Source organism: Suricata suricatta, chromosome 10 (genome assembly GCF_006229205.1).
Source record: "Suricata suricatta isolate VVHF042 chromosome 10, meerkat_22Aug2017_6uvM2_HiC, whole genome shotgun sequence".
NCBI lineage: Eukaryota > Metazoa > Chordata > Mammalia > Carnivora > Herpestidae > Suricata > Suricata suricatta.
In genome coordinates this window covers 114,283,763-114,306,231 of record NC_043709.1, presented here as the reverse complement: position 1 = coordinate 114,306,231, position 22,469 = coordinate 114,283,763, and the positions used below count along the sequence as shown (strand labels likewise).

The 22,469-nt window shown below is 42.7% G+C and overlaps 1 protein-coding gene across 1 annotated transcript in view; it reads left to right on the top strand.

Annotated features, from left to right (window-relative positions):
• The window catches only part of ITGA8 (integrin subunit alpha 8), a 195,742-nt gene that overhangs the window by 16,154 nt on the left and 157,119 nt on the right, over positions 1 to 22,469 (top strand). The window contains exon 4 of the mRNA XM_029955577.1: positions 49 to 182. Coding sequence (XP_029811437.1) covers positions 49 to 182 — 134 coding nt within the window. The remainder of the gene's footprint in view (positions 1 to 48; positions 183 to 22,469) is intronic.

Sequence of the window (22,469 nt, the reverse complement as noted above, 5' to 3'; positions counted from 1 at the left end):
CACACTTTTATGATTCCCAAGGAGTGATTTTCTCCAACCCTTTCGCAGAGCGAGTGTCTTGGTGGGCGCGCCCAAAGCCAACACCAGCCAGCCGGACATCGTGGAAGGGGGAGCCGTCTATTACTGTCCCTGGCCCTCCGAGGGGTCTGCACAGTGCAAGCAGATACCGTTTGACAACACCAGTAAGTGATATCTGTCATTCTCAACGTGGGTCCCGGGTTCAAAGAACCAGAGCGATCCTGGAGTCAGCTCCTCCACTCTGTTTCTCCTCATTCGGCCTGTCTGATGGGTTTGTGCTGTGGGCTGTCCAGGTCCTTTCACTTAAGTCTGAGTGAAGGGAAGGAAAATGTACTGCGAACCCCAGACAGGGAACCTTGGTCCTTTGACCTTGAGGATTTGGATATATCCTAGTAACTTATGTTTCCTTACTGCTCCAAGATGAACATTTTCAGGGTGAGTGGATGCTTTGAAGAAATACAAGTACGTGATTATGGGGAGAGTTTGGTGGCTTCTCAAGGGCAGATCTGGGAAAAGACAGCTCCTTACCGTTTCCAGTGCCCAGACTCCTGAGGCAAGGCTCAGCTGCTGTAGATCCAGACATCGCTCCATGTTCCTGTTTAATTCTTTACAGAAAGAAAGAATTTTCTTTCAAAATATTGGACATTGGATGCAAACTAGTACAGGCGGAGTGTGGATGGATTACATTCATTTCCAAAATCCCCAGACAGATGTTTCTTATTTAATTAAAGGGCAAATACATTTTAAACAATTCAGGCTGGTTATGTTTCCCCTAGTGTTTTCTCTTTGGGTCCTGAGAAAATAATTTAAACGTAATGCTTTCAAAAACATTAACACTGAATGTTTTCATTTGTGCCTCTAAAACCTTCTGATTTCAAAAGGTATACATTATCAAAAACCAACTATCTCTTTTCAGAAAAATGTGAACTCAAATAATGTTCTTGGATGATCAACCACTTAAAAGAAACTTTTGCACCACACAACTTTTGATGACATCATTCTTCATTATTGTCAGAGTGCATTTAGAATGTATATAGAAAATCTGTTTTCACAGCAGTTTAATGAAATCGGATGGGTGGTATTTACCGGTTTTTAACCAATTTGCATTTTCTTTATTTTAAAAAGTGAAAATAAGTCAATTCTTTCAACATGGAAATCATTTCAAAGAAAAATAATTGTATGCAAGGCTTACCTTGAATTATGACCAAATAAGGAAAATATTTTATAAGAGCATTTTCAAATTATGTCTTTCATATGTATCTATATATAGACACAATAGCTTAGTTACCATCTTATTAAATAACTCAGTTATTTTATACCAATATTTACAAGCTTCAACTTTTAAATTTATTTGAAATTAGAAAAATTAAGCTGCTTGATGTTAATTTGTAATTGTAAAACAGTTAGTTGTTTAATTGGGATTTTAGATGCTTCTGATTACTGCCCTCTAGCTTGAGAATAAATTTCCTAAGTCAGAAGACCTAAGCACCAAATTGATGGCACTTTTAATAATCCATATCAAAATCATTTGTATTTTTTGAAGTCTTTAAAACTTAAGCCTTGATAAAGACATGAAGCATCAGTATTATTTGAATTTAAGTTAAGGGAAATAAGTATTTACACTTAAACATATGTTAATGTCTTTTTACTGAGAAAGCAATCTGTAGTCATGGACATGACTTTTATAACCTTCTAGAACATTGCCATAACATGCCAAATCAGGATCTGGTTAGTATATTTTTCCTTTGATAAAAGAAGAACCAATGTCTGCTCAGATAAGTCACATCTAAATACCTTTCTAAATGCTAATCCCAGTAGATGTCACGGTTCAATAGATGAAAACCAGAGAATCAGACATCAATACGAATTTTTAAAAACGGAACACTCCCAACCCCAAATTTCCAGTGTTCAGTTACAATAGGTAAATTTTCCAAAAGTTCCTTCTAAAGCCACCGTTTGGATATTTGAATTCACTTTCCCATAGAGAACTAATGCTGAAAGATTGTGCTTTGGTTTCCAGAAGAACCCACAGGAATGCACTTAACCCTTATTGGAGCCGAATTATATTTGCAGTGAAACAGTAGGGGACAGACTAGTCCAATTTTAGCAATTAAGTAAATAGAAAAATAATAAGATTGCTGAGAAAAGATCAGAGTTACTTGAGAGAAAGAGCCGGGGGTGAAAAGCATCTTCTGTGCAGCTTCTGAGGAAGAGTCTGGCTATCACAAAGGGCTTTAGAGATTAATGCTCGTGGTCCTTCACTATGTCTTATGTTACTTCTAAATAAAGGAAGGTTTTTAGAATGTTTTTTTTTTGAGAGACAGATGCCCTTATCCTAACATTATACTTAGCAATCATAACCGCAATGATTTGAGGATTCATAAAAGGAACAAAAATAAGGGGTAAAAAGCAGGGAGGGAGATAGATGTTTCTAAAATAATTGAGCAGAACCCAAAGAACAAAAACATAAAGCTTAGGAAACCACACGCTTGTGAGAAATGAGTGGTCTGTGATGGAATGAACAAAGCAGTGATCTGTGAAGGCTTAGGGGAGTCCCACGGAGAGAACAATCTTTGGGTAAAGAAAGTTCCCCATGTTATCCATCAGGGGGTACTGTGGGCCCAGGAACCTTGGTGGCTGTTGGGAATGGCCTGGGAACCCCAGCTCGGCTTGACGTTGGCTACTGAGTGGGTGCCAGCACAGGACACATCACTTCTACCAATTTCTTACTCAGGCGCCCCAGACCATGGAAATGCCAGTGGCTGCTGTTTGCTGGAAAGCAGGGAAAGAGAGGAAGAGCACCAGGTGTCAGTCTAGCTGTTTTCCAGTATAGCCCTCTGTTCTTTGGGCAGAGTGTGACCGTGGGAGCAACGATGAAAGGCAGAAACAAAGGTGTTGCTGACTCGGTCTGACAGTCAATGCTCCGGCATGTTACACATGTACTGATCACCTACTGTGTACCACTTATTTCTAATCCATAAAATGCGTTTTATGAATAAGGAGATTGACATCAAACATGTTATAAAAAGGTACACGCAAGGTCACACAATGGGAAGCGGTCAGCGCAAGGTTGGAAAAGAAGTCTGCTTGCTATAGAGCCTGCCTCTTCACCCTGCCTTCCTTCCAGAAAGAGGAGAAGCCTGGTCCTGATAGAGTGCAAATTCAGAGTCCGATCTGTGGAGCTGAGACATCGCTGGCCCTCCCCTCCCTGTCTCCACTCCCCTGGCCCACAGTTACCTTCACAAATTCCAGTTAAAATGCTCTTCTAGAAAAGATCTGGGGTGCCTGGGTGGCTCAGTCGGTTAAGCGTCCGGCTTCGGCTCAGGTCATGATCGCCCGGTTTGTGGGTTTGAGCGCCGCGTTGGGCTCTGTGCTGACAGCTAGCTCAGAGCCTGGAGCCTGCTTCGGATTCTGTGTCTCCCTCTCTCTCTGACTCTCCCCTGCTCACACTATCTCTCTCTGTCTCTCAAAAATAAAATAAAAAACATTAAAAAAAGAAAAAGAAAAAAGAAAAGATCTGGAAGGGAAAAGCGGTTTGGCTGGGGGTTGTGGAAAGCAGAGGTCACAGGAGACTTTGTCTCAATAGGATTGATGGGTCGCACAAGTCCCTGGTATGCCAGAGCTTCTGACAGGGGGCTGTGTCCCCTCACTGTCCCCAGTCACCTGTCTCCCGTCTTACTTTCTGCCCATCGATGGCAATGTACAGTTTTCCCAAAAGAGGAAGATTTCTCTGCTTGACGAAGTAGTGTCTCGGAGGGCTGAACACCTTCAGACTGATGGTGTGACAGGTGTTGTCTCAGGCAGAAATATGTATTCCATTGCAAATATTCCTCTGAAAAGATAGTCCCGACTTCCCCTGTGTTTTAACTCTGGGTCTACTTTTACGATTACATCTGAACTCAAGGTGCTCTACGTAAATTTGACATTGTTTCAATGTGTTCAGGCCCCTGGGGGGTCTACAATTTCGTGTTCACAGTGGTACCCAACTAAACTGAGCCTAGGCATCGAAGAGTGAGACTGACCTATAATTTAGTCCCTGAATCTGGCTGTGATCTTGAACTTCAGTTTATGTGAGGTCAACTGCCTTTTTTCTTTTTTAAACTTGCAGTTAGTTCATTGTTGTTGTTGTTGCTTTCATTAAATAGTCATTTATTTTATTTGTTACCTTATCATTTAAGGATTGGATATTACCATATCATACTGGGTTTTAAAAATTACTTCTCACCATCAGTGCAAAAACAGGAAACCGGGAATAGCCTCACACTTCATATGCATGAATACTATTAAAATCTGTGGTCAAGTATGGAGAAAGGAAACCTTAGGGAGGCATATGGCTGTGGGGGAGGGGCGAAGTGCAAAGAGTAGATCATTTCCCTGCTCTGTGCAAAATCAAGTGGTTGCAGAAAAAAAGCACTTCTCTCATCTCCCTTCTGTCTTTCCCTCTTACTTCACTAGAATAAAATCCCCCCATCACCAAATTGATCTCTTTCGCTTCTGCCTCAGCAACTCCCTAAACTGTGCCCCGTGCCTCAAACCATTTAACACATCGCATCTGCCAAATTCACGCCTCTCCTTTCTGAATCTACTCCCAGGTTCATTTCTTCTTTTTCCTACCTTTTCAAAACCCATGTGTGGGGTAAATAAGGCTGCTACTTTACAGCCTCCCTGTCCAAAAAGAGGGGAAGAGGGAAATAGAATGAATAGAGCCTCGTCTTTGGACCAATGAAGGGCAAATTATGACGATAGTAGCAAAGGCATTGTGTGCAAATAAATATCTGATTAAATACACAAATGAAACATTTTGAGGAGGAAGAGCATGGCATGTGCTAATTAACCATGATAGTCATCACAACACTAAATCACAGTGAGGCAGTGAAGCTGGGAACCATTGGCAATTAGGGACCCGAGTAGAGAACGAACCGGAAGAGGTGGGAGGTGCCATTGGGATTTGGAAGTCATCTGAGAAAGTACTAGAATTTGCCTGGCCTTTATCTAGTATCTTTGTGCTTAAATAACAACCACCACAAAACAAACCCTTACACTAGAAGACACTTTGGTTAGGATATTTCAAAGCTCTGAGATGGAATGATTTTTGTTGGAACTGTGTTTTAGCTCTGGGACCGGAAGCCTTTGTGGTGGGGGTCTGTTTTATTTTGTGTTAAGTGAGCCCACAATACGAAGCAGCTTCAAGCATCTGGCTCTGTGACTGGTACAGGGGTTGCTTTTTGATAATATTGGGTGTGCCCTCTCTCATGTGAGGGTTGGGAAACATATTGGTCGCATAAGTCTTGCTTTTCTCCAGCTTCCTCAGAAAGAAATCAGGTTTTGTTCAGGAACAAAGAGAAGAAAAATGTAGGTCAGAGCTATCAAGCAAATGACAGAGGAAATAACACCAATATGACAGAACTCATGGACAGCAGAAATCTGGCCTTTGGGGAGTTCAGTTAAAAGTGGAAAAGGAAAGGAAGCAGCCTAAATATGACCATTAAGAATTAATCATGCCATAATTAGTATAAGTTTTGCTAATCAGAAACATATATATACATATATATTCAGTGTTGCTCCCACTGAATCATTGAGGGTGGTTTTGCCGGATGGTTTACTTTTTCTAGAAACAACTCATGATGGCTACCATGCCTGACACACAGCCCCTGACAGATGCAACCACCTTCCCTCAGCGTCGCCCAATTGGCTCCGACTTTCACACGACAGAACAGCGCCTGAGTCCTGATACGAGAAGGAGGAGGCAGTGGCCCCTACAGCACATAGCAACCGAGGAAGCAATTAGAACAAGGAAGGCCTTGAAACTCTAACTAGAAATGGGAAACAGATCTGCTCCACGGCTGGTTGAGGAGTATGAGCATTAGAAGTCTCTGCGATGGCACAGGCTTCCGGGCTTTTGGCAGAAATAGCCCGCGTAGCAGCTGCAGCATTCTGGGAGGAAGGTAGGAAATTGTCTTAAGATTATGCTGAGAGCAGAAAACAGCACTTGGGCATTTAAGGTGACTGGTTGAGACGTGTGTCTTCAGACTTGACCAGTCGCGTATAGAGAGCCCTGTAGCTGACCAAGTGTGTTGATAAAGAGCGTTGCCAATATTACCAGAAAAGCTCAGATCAAGTGTTCCCTGACTGATACCATCCAGATTAAAAAATACAGAGTTTTGAGGAATTTAGATAGGAGACTAATTATTGATCCCATTAAAAGCACTCACCTAGAGGAGTGCCTGGGTGGCTCAGTTGGTTACGCATTCGATTTTAGCTCAGGTCACGATCTCATGGTTTGTGAGTTCAAGCCCCATGTTGGGCTCTGTGCTGACAGCTCTGAGCCTGGAGCTTCAGATTCTGTGTCTCCCTTACTCTCTGCCCCTCCCCTGCTCACTCTCTGTTTCTCTCTGTCTCTCAAAAGATAAATAAACATTTAAAAAAAGCACTCACCTAGAAAATAATACTTAATTTTCAAAATTCAGTTTAAGTATATCCTTACAAAAACATATTTAATGTATCAAGCGAGGGGCACTTATATAATGAAATCCAAAAATAGATGAACATAATTTTAATTCCATTATGGATATTTAAGGTACATAAGCAAATCACAATTCACCACTAGGTGATTTACACTTAAAATATTCTACCTAATACACTGGTGTCATTTTCTTGGACTTGAGCCAGGCACCTCCCACACCAGTTTGGAAGAAATCCAGCTGAATCTCAGTTCTGCACAGTCTAGTTGCTGAACTCCTGATATTTAGTATATGACCCAAAGGTCAGCCAAATTTTCTAGATCCATAAATACTGATAAAAGTGATCATTAAGCCTTTTAACTCTTTTCGGTAGAAACAAGGCATAGATTACAAAATAATTCTTTGTAAAAGTGCGAGGTGTTGGGGGTGGAAAGGATGTGTTGATTCCAAAGTTCAGAACAAGGGAATTTAGGGGGTAGGCGGCCGACGCACAATATAACTTTCTATGTCTTGATTGTGGCGGTGGATACATGGCTGTGTGTATTTGTCAAAATCCATAGAACAATCTGTCACCAAGAGTGAATCTGACTGTTGGGAAACGAAAAAGAAAGTCTTTATGGAGAATGCTAGAGAGTTGTATGTTGGGTGTGGAGATTCAGTTTAGTTTTGTGGCCATTGCTACGAGCCTGTGGTCTTTAGGCTCCTGGACTTAAGGGAGGAGCTGATGTAATAATAATTGGCAGTAGAAGGAGACCCACTATCTTTGAAGAGCATAAGCTACTGCCTCTAAATACGGGGCAACAATTGGTCAGATCATCACGTAGGGCCTTGTTTATTATTCTTTAAGCAAAGGATTATATGTTCGGGTCACCTGGTTAAGCATCCTACTCAGCTCAGGTCATGATCTCATGGTTCATGGGTTCGGGCCCACGTTAGGCTCTGTGCTCACAGCTCAGAGCCTGGAGCCTGCTTTGGATTCTGTCTCCCTCTGTCTCTGTTCCTCCCCCGCTCATGCTCTGTCTCCCTCTGTCTCTAAAATATAAATAAAGGTTAGCAAATTTAAAGCATTATATGTTCAGAGTGTGTTTGGTAAGAGCACTGTCAATGAAAACATGTTGAGTAAGAATAAGCCTTTGCGATGAAGCATTATACATGTGTAATTTTCTTTCCTTACTGAAATTCAGGCATGGGACCCCTCGCTGGTGGTCATTCAACTAAGGAGACCTCATATCAAACATTTCCTGTAGTTACCACGGTCAGCCTAATTACACTGCTGGGCATGTGCATAATAAATTATTATAATTTTATTCTTTGCCTCAGATATCTGACATAAGGACACAGATTTGGATATGGTATTGCAAAAGCCTCTGTACCCATCTACCCTGGTTTCCAGGATGTGTAGGGATTGGAAAGGCACACACCATCGGAATAGGTTTATGCAGGAGCCTCGCACCGCCCACCTCCATGCAGAGCACTGGCCCCGGGTGGCTGGCTGAAGCCAGCTCCCACTAGTCAGGTTACGGCTCCGTTCACAATATATCACAGCACAGGGTGTCTCTCAAACGTGTATTACATACACACCCATGCCCCCACTGCCCCTGGGCCCACGTCCTGGTGTCCCTGACCATCCAGAACATCTTCTCTCCCAGTAAGGCCTTTCTGGTACTTCTGGTTTCTCTCTTCCTACCATTCCCAATGGGAAATAGGTTTTAGGCATTAATTGCAAAGTTGCTGCCAATTGTTTGTCAAGTAAATTGTGGTATAATCACACAATTAAGTATTATATAGTCATAAAACATGAAGTCGGGGTGCCTGGGTGGCTCAGTCGGTTAAGCATCTGGCTTTGGCTCAGGTCATGATCTCATGGTTCGTGGGTTCAAGCCCCACGTCGGGCTCTGTGCTGATGGCTAGCTCAGAGCCTGGAGCCTGCTTCATATTCTGTGTCTCCTTCTCTCTCTGACCCTCCCCTGCTCGAGCTGTCTCTCTCTGTCTCTCAAAATAAATTAAAAACATAAAAAAATTTTAAAAAAAACCATGAAGTCTACCAAGAATAAGTATTCATATGGGGAAATGGTTTTGTTTTAGTGTCATGTGAAAACCACAAAATTCAAAATTGTGTCTAGCACTGTCGAAGAGTACAAAAACGCATATGCACTGAGAGGCTGTCCTTGGAAAGTGTGATTAAAACTGAATTTTTTCTTCTTTTTAAATTTTTTGAAGTTTGTTTTGAGAGAGCGAGTGTGTGCATGAGTGGAGGGGGGAGAGGAAGAGAGGAAGAAACCCGAGCAGGCTCCATTCTCTTAGCACAGAGCCCAACACAGGGCTCGACCTCATGAACCATAAGATGATGACCTGAACCGAAATCAAGAGCCAGATTCTTAACCAACTGAGTCACCCAGGTGCCCCTTTTATTCTTTTATTTTTTATTTTTATTTTTTTTATTTTTTTAATGTTTTTTTATTTATTTTTGAAAGACAGAGACAGCGTGAGCAGGGGAGGGTCAGAGAGAGAGGGAGACACAGAATCTGAAGCAGGCTCCAGGCTCTGAGCTAGCTGTTAGCACAGAGCCCGATGTGGGGCTCCAACCCAGGAACTGCGAGATCATGACCTGAGCTGACGTCAGACGCCTAACCGACTGAGCCACCCAGGCGCCCCAATTCTTTTATTTTTTTAAATACATTTTTACCTCATTTTCAAAACTATGAACAGGTATTTATTTATGGTCAGGAAAACTAGTAAAAGTAAGCATGCAAAAATTTCTAAATGAAATTATTGAGGTCACTGAAGTACTGTGAAGATTGAGTGTAGACGGCAGAGTAGTATAAAATATACTATTTCTGTATGGGTGTTTATGTTTACAAAATGAAGACCAAGGATGTTTTCAGTAACACTTACATGTGTAAAAATAAGAACGTGGAGCTGTCTTGCCTGTCTGCATTTTCGATTGTCCCTGAATCAACAGGAACATGGACTTGATGGCCAGACAGGACAGAAGGGGCTGATCAACTGGGCAAGCGATTGTATAGCGCCTCCCAATTCAAATGTTAATTTCATCTGGAAACACGCCCACAGACATACCCAGAAATTACGTTTAGTCAAATATCTGGGCACCCCACGAACTGGCCAAGTTGATACGTACAATTAACCATTACAAGCCTCTGTGAGACTCTCAGTGCATGTCCTCCTAGGAACGGCACCAAGAATTCATGAACTAAGGAAACTCACTGGATTCCTAGGTAGAACATTTTTCGGTTGGTCACTATTTTTCTTTACATTTCTTAGGCTGAAGGTACCCCGGTATTACTGTAGTAATAAACAACTCCAAATCTCTGGCTTCAGACACCCCAGGTGTATTGCTTGCTCATACTGTGTATCCTTATTTTTTTTTAAGTTCATTTATTTATTTTGAGAGACAGCATGAGTAGGGGAGGGGCAGACAGAAAGGGAGAGAGAGAATCCCAAGCAGGTTCCACACTGTAAACGCACAGCCGGAAGCGGGGCTCAAACTCAGGAAACTATGAGATTGTGACCTGAGCTGCAAACAAGAGCTAGATGCTTAACCGACTGAGCCGCCCAGGTGCCCCTGTTTGCTTAATGTAGGTTGGTATGGAGGCTCTGTTTATTCAAGTCACCCAAGGACGCAGGCTAATGGAGGTCCCTTGTTGATGAGTTCTTTCGAGATCACTCTCACTGTAAAGGCAGATAGAGAATTGCACACTGTTTGTTAAAGCTTCCGCCTGGAATTGACATTCACCACTTCTCACATCTGTAGGCCAAAGCATGCCCAGTAGGCTGGCCATGCCAACTTACTTCATACTTTTTTTTTAAATCTACACCTAACAAAATTATTATCTACAACCTGGAAAAGAATACCAGATAGGAAATGGAGTAAAAGAGGTTGGTTTTGAAAAATGTGATTAAAACGGATTTTTCTTCTATACCTCACAGGCATGTTTTGTAGGACATATTTTGGGGGACAATGAAATGGCATAGCTCTTTGGGGCTACAGTCTCCACCCTTACCCTTATAGTAGAGAGCACATAAATGGCAAGAAAATGAAAATATTTCTCTCAGCAGGGATTTGAATCAAAGTTTCTACTGAAACTCAGTCCTTAACCTGATCTGCCTGGACTCCATGCTTTCTCACAAATATTGTCTGGGAGACACTGTCTGGAAGACTGAATGCCCTTCATCCTTTCAGTGGGCTGACTGACGTGTCCTTGGGAAATGTGCTATAAAATCAGAATGTCTTTTCTCCCTCAAAGTACATTTCAGTTCATTTTTTAAAATTAATTAATTAATTTTTGAGAGAGAGAGAGCACACGAGAGCACACATGCATACAAGTGTGGGAGGGGCAGAGAGAGAGAGAGAGAGAGGGAGACACAGAATCTGAAGCAGGCTCCAGGCTCTGAGCTGGCAGCACAGCCCGGCACGGGGCCCGAACTCATGAGCCCTGAGATCATGACCTGAGCTGAAGTTGGACACTTAAACAGACTGAGCCACGCAGGTGCCTCTCAGTTCATTTTAAACCACCTTTACTTCTAAAAATATTATCTTAAGACAACAAGGGAGTCAAAAGTGAAGCTTCATATTAGCAGACCATAAAATCAAATTTCAGTGACTAGAACAGGGTTAGTAATTTTCCGCAAGCAGACACTGGTCTAAAGAGTAGAAATGTGGCCATGAACAGAGCCCAAGGCCTTCCTTACTCTTGTGGGGTTTCCAGTACGCATCCAGTGACAAACCCAGAAAAAGAAAGGTACGGCCAAGGGGCAGAGAGCGGTGTGCGCACGCACCCATGTTTTTATTTTCGATTAGGTGGGCATTATTTTCCTGGTGCCGCTGTAACAAATTACCACACACTTGGTGGCTTCAAGCAACACACACTGATTATCTTACAGTTTTGGAGGCCAAAATGGAAACTAGGTCTGACTGGGCTCAAATCAACGCTCTGGCAGACCTGTGTTCTTGTTGGATGCTCTGCAGGCAGAACCTATTTCCGGCTTCCAGAGACTGCCCATAATCCTTGGTGGTAGCCCTCTTTTGTTTTCAAAACCAGTAATGTCAGACTGAGTCCTTCTCCCACTGTCAAGTCTCTGATTCTGCCTCCCTCTTCCACTCTAAATATCCCTGTTATGACACGGGTCCTACTTGGACAATCCACGATAATCTCTCTCTCTTAAACTGAGCTCATTAGCAACCTTAATCCCATCTGCGGCCTTAGAGCCCATTGCCAGGCAACCGAAAATAGTCACAAGTTTGGGAGGAGAGGTTCAAGATGTAGACATTTTGGGGGTCTATTATTTTGCTTACCACAGGTGGTTAGAGTTTTATTGAGGAGGTGGCATATTAGCACAAGAAGCTACATGAAGTGACGGAGGGAACCAAATATCGAGGGTAGGGCAATGTTCCAGCCTACAGTAATGTCATTGCTAAAATCTGGAGATGAGAATATCCTCGGGAGATAGATGGAGGCCACTGAGCTGGACCCAAGTAAGTCAGGGAAAGAGTGACAGAAAATGAAGCAGGAGAGCCAGTAGAGGCAAGATTATGTAATACCTTGAAGGCCAGGGTCAAGGCTTTGGATTTTATTCAAGGAGTGATGGGCAGACACTGGTGACTTTGAGTAGACAAGTAAGATGATTTGAATTACGTTTAACAGTTTAACAGCAAGAGTGGAGGGAGATAAGATGGAAGACTAGCCTCATTGTCCAGTGACAGAGAAAGAAGTATGGTTTGGATTTGGTGACAGTAGTTAGGGTTGAAAAATGGTTGGGTCTGGTGTTCATTTGAAAATGCAGGTGGTGGAATTTCATTATGGATCAGATGAAAGTTTTGGAAGAAAGAGAGGAACAGAGGAACAGGATGGAGATAGGGAATGATGGGAGAAGGAGCAAGTCTTGGGAAAAAAATAATCAGTAGTCAAATCCAGACAGGTGAAATTTGAGCTGCTAATTGGACACCCAGGTGAGGTCATGTGGGAGGGTGGATGAATAAAGTTGGAGCTCAAGCACAGGGCTTGGAGACTGAGATTGGGAAGCCATGAGTGTGTGGATGATGTTAAGGACCATGCCTTGGGGTGTGAGTATGGCAGAGAAGGGGGAAGCAAAGCACAGCCAGGAGAGAAGGTAAGGGAACAGGAAGTGGAGGAGATCAGGTGGAGTATAGTGAGGATGGAAATGTCAACATTTGCTTTGTCAATGTGAAGTTATTGCTACTGAACGAAGTGGCTGCCATGGAAGTGTGGAGAGAAAAGGGGAGAGGACCAATGGGGACAGCAAGAGTCAAGGACCTTTACTATTAAAGGGCTCAGGGAAATGGAGTCGTTGAGAAGATATCACAGCATGTTTGCAGTCTAACTTTTTTTAATGGTTTATTTATTTTTGAGAGAGAGAGAGAGAGAGAGAGAGAGAGAGAGACAGTGTGAGTGGGGAAGGTCAGAGAGAGAGGGAGATACAGAATCTGAAGCAGGCTCCAGACTCTGAACTAGTATCAGCACAGAGCCCAACGTGGGGCTCAAACCCACGAACCATGAGATTATGACCTGAGCTGAAGTTGGACGCTCAATTGACTGAGCCACCCAGGCACCCCACATGTTTGCAGTTTAAGAGGAATCATCCTGTTGAGAGGGAAGCAACAGTGACTGAAAGAGAAGGGGACATGTAGGAACAAATACCAGAGAGGATGAAAGGTGGGTGGGGAGAGGGGACAGGACCCAGCACAACAAGGGCAGCACTGAGAGGAGCATGTTGGGTCTGGAGACAGGATGAAGACAATGACCTTGGCTCCCATCTTGCATTTTCTTCATGAACCTGGAAGCAAGGGTATGAGCTGAGCGTAAGTAGGGGGCACGGGCAGGTTAGCAGAAGGAGGAAGTGTGAAGAGTAGTTCTGGGGTGGCTAGGGGCAGGGGAGACCGTGAGATCACAGCATTGATTCCCAGGTAGTGTGCAGGGACCCTGCAAATTTATCAAATCTGAATTTATTGGTGGAAGAAATAAATTTTTTTGCCTCTGCTCACCTTATGTTATGGTGCTACTCATTTGGGATAGGATTTAAGATCTCTCAGGGAACAAGTCCATCTCCCAGTGTTTGTTAGTCTTCATGAGGATACACTGCAGACACAGGTTTGAGTTCTGTCTGAAATGCCTATTTTAGGTAACATTAGGAATGGTGATTTTTTTTTAAACCACAAAATGAACCATTTTGTTAGATGAATGGTCGGGATCCTTTTTACTACATCTTCTGGCAACACAGATGAGATCCAAAGGAAAAGGGAAGCATATGACAGGAGTTAGTGTAAATACATTTTCAAACGCTATTGGGAGGCCAGTTTATACAGCCTTCATCCTGAAACCCAATCATATCCTGCATTTAAAAGCATTGCTTTGAGGTCATATTGAAGAGATTTATGTCATTCAATCTGCTTCCTGAGATCCCCATGCTGAGAGGTTTTCATTACTTCTTGAAGCAAATAAATTGTCGGGCACTAAACAGAAGCATGCTGTGTTCCTGCCAATCTGAAGGAGACCTATAAGCCATAGCAAGACTTGTCAGTTCCCCAGCTGTATCTATGGCCAAGACATTTGAGACCAGGTAATTAATCCGAGTGTGAGAAAATCTAGGGCTGAGAGAAAGTCCAAGGGATTCAACGAACTCAAAGAAAGTCGCTGTGGTTGGGAATGAAGGGGTGACTCTGGCAAGGGACGGGTGGAATGAGATCTCTGGCTTCAGGATCAAGAATGAATTTAAAAGTGGCAAGCCTTGGGGTACCTGGGTGGTTCGGTTGGTTAAGCGTCTGACTTCACTTCAGGTCATGATCTCACCATTTGTGAGTTCAAGCCCCACATTGGGCTCTGTGCTGACAGCTCAGAGCCTGGAATCTGCTTTGGATTCTGTGTCTCCCTCTCTCTGCCCTTCCTCCACTCACACCCTGCCTCTCTCTCTCTCAAAAATAAATAAATATAAAGAAAAACATAATAAATGTGGCAAGCCTGGAGGAAGGGAAATCAGTAGGAAGCTGTTGCAGAAATCGAGGCTAAAGAAATGGTGGTCAAGGGGCGCCTGGGTGGCTCAGTTGGTTAAGCGTCTGGCTTCGGCTCAGGTCATGATCTCATGGTTCATGGGTTCGAGCGGGGCTCTGTGCTGACAGCTAGCTCAGAGCCTGGAGCCTGCTTCAGATTCTGTGTCTCCCTCTCTCTCTGACCCTCCTCTGCTCGCTCTGTATCTCTGTCTCTCAAAAGAAAAAAAATGGCGGTCACAACTAGGGAAGTAGCAGCAGGGATAGAAAGAAACGGATGGACCTGAGAGAAGGTTCCAGAAGGAAGAGCCAACAGGAACTGACTAGGGAGTAGAATTTGAGAGTACAGGATTGCTGATGGCCAAAAATGCATTCGGAGCTCCTGGCTTGGTTCACTGGGCTACCGTTTTATTAGGTATAAGTAGTGAACAAGACAGACATTCTCTCTGACCTTGCGACATTCAAGTCCAATGGATGAGAGCATCAAGGCCTGGTGGCAGTAGTCTAGGGTCAAGTGATATGACAGCAAAAAGTGAAGATTTTAGGTGTGCAGAAGAAGGGCTTCTTTCCCTGCCCGGAGGGGAGTCTGTGTGTATCAGGGACAGCTTTTTGGAGAGGGCATCATTAAAGGTCTGAGCTGAAGAGCTATGTGTGTGTGTGGGTGTGCGTGGGTGTGCCCATGGGAGCTGTCTGTCCCAGGGACCGGTGAGCTGGGGGGTGAAGACTCTACTAGCCAGTGTGCATCAGTGGGGTGTGGGAGCAGACGAGGTCAGAGGTGATGTCTTCTGCAGGTCAACTCCTGCCAGCTCTGCCTTTCAGTCTTTCATTTCACACCACGGAAGTTTGTTTTCTTTTATTTTGTCTTTAATCTGGTCTGCCAGAGATGGCCTCCCAGGTCCCTTTGGAGAGATGCTCGCCTAGATGTATCATAAATTAGCAGAATATCCACCCCCCCGATCACTTGTACCAACAAAATTCCATATGTATTTCCAGAACAAACCTTACACATGACCTGAGCTAACTTGCATATGAAAAACATTTCAAACGATATTGTATGATGTAGAAAACTCATTCAGATTATTATGAAACAAATGTCTGAAGAACACTGGCTAGGCACTATTGGTTGTTAAAAACATGAACTTGGAAATGTGATCTTTATTCTTGGCAAGACAATATAGATGTGGAAATAATTGTAGCAGAAGATGGATATTCCCACCTAGACCAGGAAAACTATATAATATGTATGGAATGAAGCATTGAAATAGTGATTTGAAAAAAATAATTTAAAATAAAACTTTCATGGGACAACCGACTGGGCGGCTCAGTCGGTTCAGCATCTGACTTCAGCTCAGGTCATGATCTCATGGTTCATGGGTTTGAGCCCCATGTTGGGTTCTGTGCTGACAGCTCAGAGCCTGGAGCCTGCTTTGGATTCTGTGTCCCCTCCGACCCCCCACTCCTCCTGTTTGTTCTCTCTCTCAAAAATAAAGAACATTAAAAAAAAATTTTTAATAAAGCTTTCATGACTGCCTGAAAAGAAATGGCTTAAACTAGAGGAATGAACTAGAAGCTTCTTAAACTCTGAAAGGTCGGAAGGGTTTACCAAACTTAAGAGCTACTATGTCCAAGGCGTAGGATTCCCATGTCCTTCCTCTTAGTGCCTTATATAATTCTTCATACAAGTTTTGTTACTTTATATTGTTTGATTTTTTAAGAACAAAAATCTGAGAGAGTTTTTGAGAAGAGTTTTTGAAACTACATTTTAAAGCACTTTTTATGACAGATATATTTGATTTAATAGTTTGGTTTACATCATTTCACTATGTAGGTGTAATGCATGGGGTCCATTTATATTCAGTTATTTTATTTGTTTGCTTCTTTACTTATTTATAATTGATAAACTTGACATGATAAAATCCATAAATTTATACTTTTATGCAGTTGTATATTGTAATATGATTGCCACTGAAGCCTGTATACAGCATTCCATCATTCTAGAAGAGTGCTATTAATCATACGGATTACAGCAAGCACTGGATCTCTGTGGCCTATCTGCTACTCATTGAAAGTTTGTGTGCTGTTAAACACCATCATTCTTTTCCTCCATCCCCTCCTGTCCTGGTAACCACCACTTAACTCTCCGTAAAGCAGGGTTTTATTTTAATTTTTAATTTTTTAAATGTTTTATTTATTTTTGAGAGAGAGAGAGAGAGAGAGAGCATGAATAGGAGAGGGTCAGAGAGAGAGGGAGACACAGAATCCAAAGACAGGCCCCAGGCTCTCTGAGCTAGCTGTCAGCACAGAGCCTGATGTGGGGCTCAAACCCACGAACCGTGAGATCATGACCTGAGCCGAAGCCGGACCCTCAACCAACTGAGCCACCCAGGTGCCCCAGTAAAGCAGGTTTTTAAGGAAGCGATTTGGATTAGTTGGCCAACAAGGAAGAACAGAATTTTGCAAGAGAAACATCATGTCTGAGGTCTGGGAGTGAGAGTTGACAGGGAACAGAGAGGACGCTACCTCAGTGGAAGGAAAGGTCATACCTGGAGATCAGGTGTGGGGATTCTAGAACTATGCTGTGGAAGGCAGGGCATTTAGATTTGATCTGCTAGGTGAAGACAAGAAAACTCTTTAGTGCATGTCTGTGCACATAGATATGTATTTGTATAGCGTATACATATATGGTATACATCTATAAGTAAGTGCATACAATATTCATTTAATCAAGCTAATGCATTTCTGTCTGTCAACAGATGAATGGATAGAGATGTGGTATATATATTATTGAAATATTATTCAACCATTAAAAAGGAGAAAGCCCTATATTTGCGTCACCGTGGCTAGAACTTGAGGGCCATTATGCTAGGTGAAATAAGATACAGAAACAAATGCCGTATAACATCACTCCTATGTGAAGTCTAACGGAAAACAAGCTCAGAAAAAGAGATCGGATTTGTGGTTTCCAGCCGTGGCGGGGACTGGAGGAAGGTTGTCAAAAGGTACAAACATCTAGTCATAAGATAAACAAGTCCTGGGAATGGGATGTACTACGTGATGACTGAGGTTAACCCCACTGCATAGCATATATGAAAGGTGTTGAGAGAGTAGATCCTAAGAGTTCTCATCATCAGGGGAAAAAAAATTTATTTTCTTTTTTGTATCTGTGTTGGAGAAAAAGGATGTTTCCTAAATGTATTCCTGTAATCTTATCACAATCTGTGTAAATCAAATCACGAGGCTGCATGCTTTAAACTTATCCAGTGCTGCATGTCAATTATATCTCAATAAAACAGGGGAGAAAAAGAATAACACATTTCTTGAACATTACAGAGAAAACCAAATGCTGGTGTGAAGGCTACACAGGTGTTCTTTAATGTTTCTTTTTAAATGTTTATTTGTTTTTGAGGGGGTGGGGGGTGAGGGGCAGAGAGAGAGGAAGACACAGAATCCAAAGCAGGCTCTAGGCCCTGAGCTGTTGGCACAAAGCCCAACGTAAAGCTCGAATTCACGAACCGTGAGATCATGACCTGAGCCAGAGTCAGATGCTTAACTGAGCCTCCCAGGTGCCCCGTTAATGTTTTTTTTTTTCATAGTGGTTTTAGGGTATCGGGAATCATATGTTGGGAAGTTTAGTTTTCCAGGACATAGAAATCAACCCAGGTTCTTTTCTTGGATTTCTTTCTTTTCCACAAGGAGTGTTCCTGCCATAGCTATTATTTTTTTGAATTTCACAAAGGAGTGGTCCCTGCTCTCAGATACGTAGTTTCAATTCAAATGAAACGGTTTCAGCACACACTGATTATGAGAAAGATTACAAACAAACATTTAAAGATTTCTTTTTCCCTTTTCCTGATTAAAAATGTCTGGACAGTTCCTGCAACAGCTTTAGGAAAATCCCTAAGGCTGTTCACTTGAAGTGGTGCCTGAGGTATAGGGAAGCTGACTGTCTTCCAGCACAAGGTCGAGGACTTATCTATAAATAGTTTTCAAAAATCCCCTTGTCTACCAGAACGTTCCACCGCACCTGTGTCAGTTTCAGATCCTCTCTCCCCCATGGTGATCGCTCTTTACTTCTTGTGATCCCTCCCATTTGAGTAAAGCTAAAAGATGAGAAAAACCTGCTTGGAGCCCACATGTGCACCGTACTCTACACTCTCTCCCTCCTGCTCGAAATGAATATTCCCGTGAAAAAGGAACCAAAAGTTAGTAGGCTTGCCACCCACTGGGATTTGTACCCAGATTGCCCAGAAACTGAAGCTACTGATTGACAAAAGTTGGCATCAGAGCCCAGAAAGGTAAGACGAGACAGGTCAGGTTTATTACTACCACTCATCTAACTTTTCCCAGTTGGCCTATGAATTTTTTTTCAATGTTTTTTATTTATTTTTGTTGAGAGACAGAGAGAGAGAGCATAAGCAGGGGAGGGTCAGAGAGAGAAGGAGACACAGAATAGAAAGCAGGCTCCAGGCTCTGAGCTAGCTGTCAGCACAGGTCCCGACGTGGGGCTGGAACCCACAAACAGTGAGATCATGACCTGAGCCGAAGCCGGACGCTTAACCGACTGAGCCCCCAGCACCCCAAATCTTTCTTTTTTTTTTACTGTTTATTCATTTTTTTGAGAGCTTTTTGAGAGCGGCGGGGGGGGTGGGGCGCGGAGAAGGCAGAGAGAGAAAGACACAGAATCGAAAGCAGGCTCCAGGCTCTGAGCTGTCAGCACAGAGCCTAATGCCGTGCTTGAACCCCTGAGCTGTGAAATCATGAATTGAGTCAAAGTCAGACGCTTAACCGACTGAGCCACTCAGGCCTTGACTTTATGGGGTTTTTTTTCTCCCGATCATATTTTATTTTTTTAAAGTAATCTCTACACCCAACATGGGGCTCAAACTCACATCCCCCAGATCAAGAGTTGCACGCTCTACCTACTGAGCTGGCCAGGTGCCTCCCCTCCCCTCGGCTGATATTTTAAATGGAAGGGAGAGCATACTAAACAATATGGTAGTCAAACTTCTGAACGAATAGATGGGGGCTTGGTCATTCATTCAACAAAAACTTACGCAGGGAGTCCTTTGTGCCAGGCACTGTCCTAGAAGTGAGCAATCGAGGTGAAGCTGAGACTGTCCCTACTCCTGGGATTTATATATATTCCGAAGGAGACAGACAGGAAGCATGCAAACCAACAAGTAACATCGTCTCAGATCATGTGGAAAACTGTGGCCGCGGGAACAGTAAATGCAATGAGGACCCAACAAAAGCTCAGCGTGTTCGAGGGACAGAAAATCGATGTGTCTGCAGCTTAAGGAGCCTGGGCATTTGGAGGACCTGATGCTGGAAAGTCAGGCAGGGGCCGGATGATGCCAGGAGTTCAGCACTGCAAGGTGGAATCACAACTCTCCGAGAAAAAAGATGGATTGTTCCACAGCTGGCGTTGGAACAGCTGGCCTTACTGAAAATAAATAAGCGGGGTGCCTAGGTGGCTCAGTCGGTTGAGAGTCCAACTTCGGTTCAGGTCATGATCTCATGGTTTATGGGTTCAAGCCCTGTGTCGGGCTCTGTGCTGACAGGTCAGAGCCTGGAGCCTGCTTTGGATTCTGTGTGTCTCTCCTTCTGTGTCTCTCCTCCACTCATGGTCTCTGTCTCGCTCTCAAAATAAAATAAATGTTTAAAAGTAAATAAATAAATATCTGTGCCATGTCATATAAAAATAAACTTCCAGATGGGCACCAACCACATAAGCAAAGTTAAAAGACTAGCAAAAATTGGGAGAAGACATTTGCAGCATCTACAGAGAGGAAGAGTCAATACTCAGAATATATGTCAAATTCTTACAAATCAATAAAATAAATCACCGAACAAGAAAGTGAACAAAGGATACGAACTGGAAATTCACATAAGTAAAAAGTATGTAGGCCATAAAAAGTATGTGATCAACTTGCTAATCATCAGGGAAAAGCCAGTGAAAACAGAATTGGCAAAAACTTTAAAAACCTACAATGACAAGAGCTGATGGCCCGTCTCCTGTGTGCTGTTGGTGTGTTTGTGGCTGCTTTTGGGAAGCTGATAAAGCAGATGTGGTGACTCTGTATGAGCCAGCAATGTCCTTTCTAGTCTGGTGCCAGAGAGACACTCTTCTATGATCTCAAGGTTTACGGGATCGAGCCCACATCGGGCTCTGTGCTGACAGCACAGAGTCTGCATGGGACTCTCTCTCGCTCCCTCTCTCTGCCTCTTCCTTGCTCTTCTCTATCTCTTTCTCTCAAAATACAATACAATACAATACAATACAGCTGTGTATTGAGTGGGATACAATACTAAGCAAGAATTAAAAGAATGAGCTAAATGAATCCTATCTATCTATCTATCTTCCTACTGACCTACCTACCTACTACATATTGTCTACCTATCTATCTAACCATGGATCTCTCTCACAAACATAAAATTGACTGTCAAACCCCACCACAGACCACTACATACAGACAGTATAGTACCATTTTAAAAGGAACACACAAAAGAATACTCAATAAGAAATTGTCAAACTACAACTAAATCTGACCCTTATCTATTTTTGCATGGCCTGTATACTCAGAGCAGCTTTTACATTTTGTAATGGTTGGAAAAATTTTGTGAAAGAATAATATTTAATGACACATGAGAGATATGTAGCTTTCCAGATGTCTGTGTCCGCACGTAACGTTTCATTGGAACACAACCAAGCCCATTCTTGTACGTATTGTCTATGGTTGTTTCTGCTACAAAGCAGAGAGGAGTAACTGCAACACGAACACAGAGACTGCAAAACCTAAAATATTTAGTTTCTTACCTTTACAGAAAAAAAATTGCAGACCGCTATTCTATATAATTCATGGGCAATCTTTTTTAAACAGCCAGGAGAAGACATATCAAGTTCATGATGGCGGATACCTCTGGGAGAGAAAAAAAGGGCAGTGGAGCTGGGGATAGATGTGAAAGGATACTGTAATGTTTGTAAATGAGAAAACGCCTAATTGTCAGTTCTGCCTGGCGGGAATGTAAGTGTTTGTTATACTAAGTCCTGGGACCTTTGTCTACTTTCTTAAAGCCTTGGGAGAGCTCACAAAATATATATATACAAACGTTTGAGGTTTTTGGAGGAGTAGCATACAAAGATCAATATATATACATATATATATATATATATTGCAGGCATTAGTCTGTATCAGTGCATACAAATCTGTCACACAATACTTGAACAGTTGGGTAGGGTCTATTGTATAGATAACAGAAATTTCAGTTTGAATCCCTTTTGTATAAATATTTAAGTTGCAGTTTTGCTGTCACAACCAGATGACAGATACCTTCACTTTGCATCTTCAAGCATTCTATGTAATTATTCCCATTGAACCAAATCTTGGAAGTTGAATCCTTTGGTTAAAAAAATGTACATTGACAACGTTGGTATGTGTTCCCAAATGGCCCTTCCAGTGTGCTACATGGAGTTATTATCTTGCGCACAGTGTGAAAGTTATTATTTTTTGCCGAACTGGTAGGTGACCGGTGTTAAGCAAAGATTGTTTTAATTTGCAGCTCAGGACCGCTCTATGGTTTACTGGCTTTCAAATTTCTCCCCTATTCTGTAATGCCCATTGAAGCCCTTAGGAATTCTTCCCATAGAACATTAATCTTTTATTTTATTGATTTGGGAGCTTTTTAATATATTAAATGTACTGATCTTCTCTTTGAAATAACTTTCACCTGGATTTTCATTTATTTACTAATTTTGTTAATAGTACTTTTTTTCAATGTTTATTTTTGAGAGAGAAAGAAACAGTGTGAGCAGGGGAGGGACAGGGAGGGGGGACACAGAATCCAAAGCAGGCTCCAGGCTCTGAGCTGTCAGCACAGAGCCCGACATGGGGCTCAAACTCACAAACCCCAAGATCATGACCTGAGGGGAAGTTGGATGCTTAACCGACTGAGCCACCTAGGCGCCCCAT